Source organism: Dicentrarchus labrax, unplaced genomic scaffold (assembly GCF_905237075.1).
Source record: "Dicentrarchus labrax unplaced genomic scaffold, dlabrax2021, whole genome shotgun sequence".
In the NCBI taxonomy this organism is placed as follows: domain Eukaryota; kingdom Metazoa; phylum Chordata; class Actinopteri; family Moronidae; genus Dicentrarchus; species Dicentrarchus labrax.
Genome location: NW_026136708.1, coordinates 11,810,139 through 11,814,009, shown reverse-complemented (window position 1 = coordinate 11,814,009; position 3,871 = coordinate 11,810,139). Strand labels below are relative to the sequence as shown.

General features: G+C 43.7%; 1 protein-coding gene across 1 annotated transcript; it reads left to right on the top strand.

Moving 5' to 3' along the window:
- Window positions 1–682: 682 nt before the first annotated feature.
- Window positions 683–3,871, top strand: LOC127367803 (protein c-Fos-like). The gene is made up of 4 exons (XM_051407923.1): window positions 683–946; window positions 1,503–1,721; window positions 2,360–2,467; window positions 2,666–3,871. The coding sequence occupies exons 1-4, from the start codon at window positions 818–820 to the stop codon at window positions 3,380–3,382; spliced, it is 1,173 nt and encodes a 390-aa protein (XP_051263883.1). The 5' UTR covers window positions 683–817; the 3' UTR covers window positions 3,383–3,871.

The following is a 3,871-nucleotide window of genomic DNA, read 5'->3' as shown; positions in this document are numbered from 1 at the left end:
CGACAATTCTGTTGCTGGAGCTCTATTCATATGCAGAGACAGGTGAAAGGCAGTGTGATATATGGATGACACTTCATTTAGCGGCTCATAAATAATCAGCCGGTGTGCTGGAAGCTGTGTGCATTAATTAAATCATGCTGGTTTTCACAATATTGGTCCAAATTATAAATTGGTGGCAGCTTCTGTAATATTGCACTGCAGCAAACGTGAGCGATCAGAAGGGAACATATAGGCTAACCATGTTTTAGGTGAAATGTTTAGTGTTTATCAATATGTTGCATTTCCATCGTATCAATTCTCCCGCAGTAACATTTCTGTTGCCATGGGTGCGCCAGTAGCATTAAGATACACCTCGTGAACATATGTGGACATAAAGGGAACATAATGTATATGATGCAGATGCTGCATACGTGAAATGACGTAGTTCATTCATGGCGATGGGCACCTCTTGGAGGCGGGGGTGTCACTTAACACATGCTCGTTATTTTGGGATATTTTAGTAAATAAAACAAGTTAAAATTAGAATTCTGCCAATATTGATGTTCAGGCGTTTGACGGATTTAATTGTTGAATGGAGAAACATCTGCTTTGTTTTTTTTCCCTTGTACCTCTCCCTCTGTGAAATGGTTCGGTCTCACCACACAGATTTCATTCATAAAATTCCAGCTCACTATAAAAGGCGGGCCTCTCCACTATCTGCACAGTTACCATTTATGAACCTGGCAAATGGAATATAGAAAGGCGTTTAGGCGTCCGTTTTCTACTTAGATTAGATAGACTATTCTACTATTTGTATGCAGTGATTTTAGACGAGAACATGCATCCAGACTCCAGCACTGAGTTCGACTCTTCGTCCAGCTGTAGCACAGCATCGCCTGGCGGGGACACCCCTGGGTGCAGCCAGCATCCTCCTGACTCGCTTTCATCATCAGTGGACAGCGCCAAGGTAGACAAGATCACCCACAAAATAATCCTCAACAAACGAAAAAAATTTTTTTGCAGGATAATTCATGCATTTATGTTGCAGTAGGTGCAACATCTTCACACACATCCAATTACATGTCATAGTCGTTTCTTTAACAGGATTACTGTCCCGTGCTGAAAATGATTCTGTGCAAACACATAGGGAGTCTGTGCAGTCTCCTTGCATGTGTAGGAAAATCCGTCAAGACAGCGCAATAATGTTCTGCTTTATTTGAGAGAAATGGGTTTGTAATATACAGACGTGCCTTGGTCGTGACCTTTCATTTTAAAGTGATGATGGTGATGATGAAAACGAGTGATAATGATGTGATAATAGAGCATGTAGCTGGTTTTTAAACATTCGTAGACAGTATTGATTCAGTCTTTTTTTTTTTTGGCATTCTTCAGCCAAATGATTGATGTACCATTTAAGCCCATCTAAAGGTCAACCACGAACGCTGTTCCTCATTCATCAGATAAGCTAAATTAGTGTTTGACTGAATGCATATGCAATGTGTCTGTGATGTGGGGTTTTCCAGGATATTGAGACCCGTGCAGCAGACTCCTTTGTTCCGACTGTGACTGCAATCTCAACCTCGCCGGATTTAAGGTGGATGGTGCAGCCGACGGTCATCACATCTGTCTCTCCGTCATCCGGCGGCCGCGCGAAGACCAGATCTCACGGCGCGAGCCAGTCGTCTTCCACGGGAGCTGCAAACAAGGCAAAGCCCTCCAACAGGAAAGGGCTGAAAGACAAGGTGTGCAGGCAAAACAGGGTTGGGGAGGGAGGCAATGAAATGTCCGGTTCATAAATAGGCTACCCGGTTACAGGTAGCCAATCAATCAATCAATCAATCAATTAAGCAAGGAGTCTGTGTTGTTCTTCAGTAATATCCTTTCCACTGATGAAGGTTAATATGGACATTGAGTTATCGCGACATTTTCAACAGGATGTTAAAGATGTAATTTTTTATTTTATTTTTTATTTTTTTTACAGTGAAGGTAAATTAAATGAACGTAACGAGTAGTGCAGTAACTGACTGCAGGGAGTAGCGCATAAGGTGACAGGATGGTGTCTAATTGGTGCAGTGAGTAATTAGGCTACTTTTGGAGTAATGAGCACAGTGCAGTTTATGAATGGGACGGGAAATTGCATAAAAGTGCGCGTTCACGTGCCTTGACTAGACCGTGCCAGTGGTGCAGCATTTTAACGCCTGAACTGAAAGAGGCGTCTGCACCGACTAAGATCAGTATTCCCAGCATACACTGCAACAAAGATGATCTTTTTTTCCCCTGTTTTTTGGCAAGTGAAATGGTGTTGAAGAGCCAACTGCTGATATGGCAAAAACTTAGCAGGATGCGCATTTAAATGGGCTATTTCTGATTGATTTTTTAGCCTTCCAAGGAGGAGGAGGAAAGGAGGAGGATCAGGAGGGAGAGGAACAAAATTGCTGCAGCAAAGTGTCGTAACAGACGGAGGGAGCTGATAGACACTCTGCAAGCTGTAAGTATGCTGTTTTTGTGAAAACATACAGGGAACATTCACACAGCACATGCACTGTATGTGCTCTGTGACATGTCACTAGTCATTAAAGATAAGAGGAGCACAGCAGGGATGACTGCAGAGCACCAAAAGCCAGCAGTGTTTTCGTGCTCCCCTCACGCCAAGTCTTTTTTCTGATTTTGTTTCTCCTCACCTCAGGAAACGGACAAGCTTGAAGACGAGAAGTCTGCCCTCCAGACGGAGATAGACGACCTGCTGAAGGAGAAGGAGAGGCTGGAGCAGGTCTTAGCCTCCCACAAATCATCCTGCAAACTGCCTGCAAATGACGACGGCGATGAGGAGAAGGAAGAGGAGGAGGAGGATAATGGAGATGATGTTAACACAATGCTGCAGGATCCTCCAGCCTCACCACAGCTGCTGTCCATCTTAGAGAATCCAAAAACCCCCGAGAGCAACTCGACCATTGGAGACGCCCCGATTGGTCAAGACATGGACACTGTCCCTTGCATCCCTGATGCAGCCATTTTGGGGAACTCCAACATCCTCCTGTGTTCAAGTGCAGAAGAGGAGGCTCTGGAGGACTTGAAAGGAGATGACCTGGATGACTTGGTGCCCAGTCTAGAGATGGAAGTGACTTCTGAGATGGCTGCATCCGTCCCTGACATAGACCTGAGCGGCCCCTTCTGCCTCTCAGACTGGGAAACGCTGTACAAATCTGTGGCGAACGACCTTGAATCTTTGAGCACACCAGTCATGTCTTCCAGTCCCACTTGTAACAATTACCGCACAGTGTTTTCCTTTAATTACTCTGAGATTGATTCCTTGGCTGAGGGCTTCGAGAGCCTCAAAGGCAGCCTCGGTGCGTCTGAGTTAATGAAAGATAGTCTTAACTCTCCAACACTTCTGGCCTTGTGAATGCAAAGAAGTTATGCAATGATACTGTAATTGTATTCTAACCAGCCAGCAAGCTATGATCTCTCTCTCAAATAATCTTTTGTAGTGTGAGTTTTGATGTTGTGTAAACCTAAACATCAAAGGTTGTGTAGATGACATGTTTTTCTGTGACTGTAACAGGGTTGACTTCTTCCATACCGCTGGTGCAATTCTCTGAGATGAGACTTTGCGCTGGTTACAAGAAATGCATGCAAATACAAGTCATCCGTAATCCAAGAAGAGGTGGTATCGTGTGTTTTTAAAATCCCTAAATGTGATGTGAAGTTAAATCATGCTCAGTAGCCTAATGTATGTGTAATACTGTTAACCAAGTTGTGTTGTAACAAGTGAAAATAACAGGGTTACTAATGTGTAGTGTATAGGTGTAACATCTTGCTGTAAGGTGTCCCCTAACTCAACAATGTCCTTTCAAGTGTTTCCATAAATAAAAAGATCATGTCATGTATTTTA

Excerpts from the sequence above, each read along its gene's own strand:
- LOC127367803 (XM_051407923.1), top strand. The coding sequence starts at position 818 with ATGCATCCAGACTCCAGCACTGAGTTCGACTCTTCGTCCAGCTGTAGC. Across the intron at positions 1,722-2,359 it reads GGAAAGGGCTGAAAGACAAG|CCTTCCAAGGAGGAGGAGGA; the intron begins GTGTGCAGGCAA and ends TTGATTTTTTAG. Across the intron at positions 2,468-2,665 it reads TGATAGACACTCTGCAAGCT|GAAACGGACAAGCTTGAAGA; the intron begins GTAAGTATGCTG and ends TCCTCACCTCAG.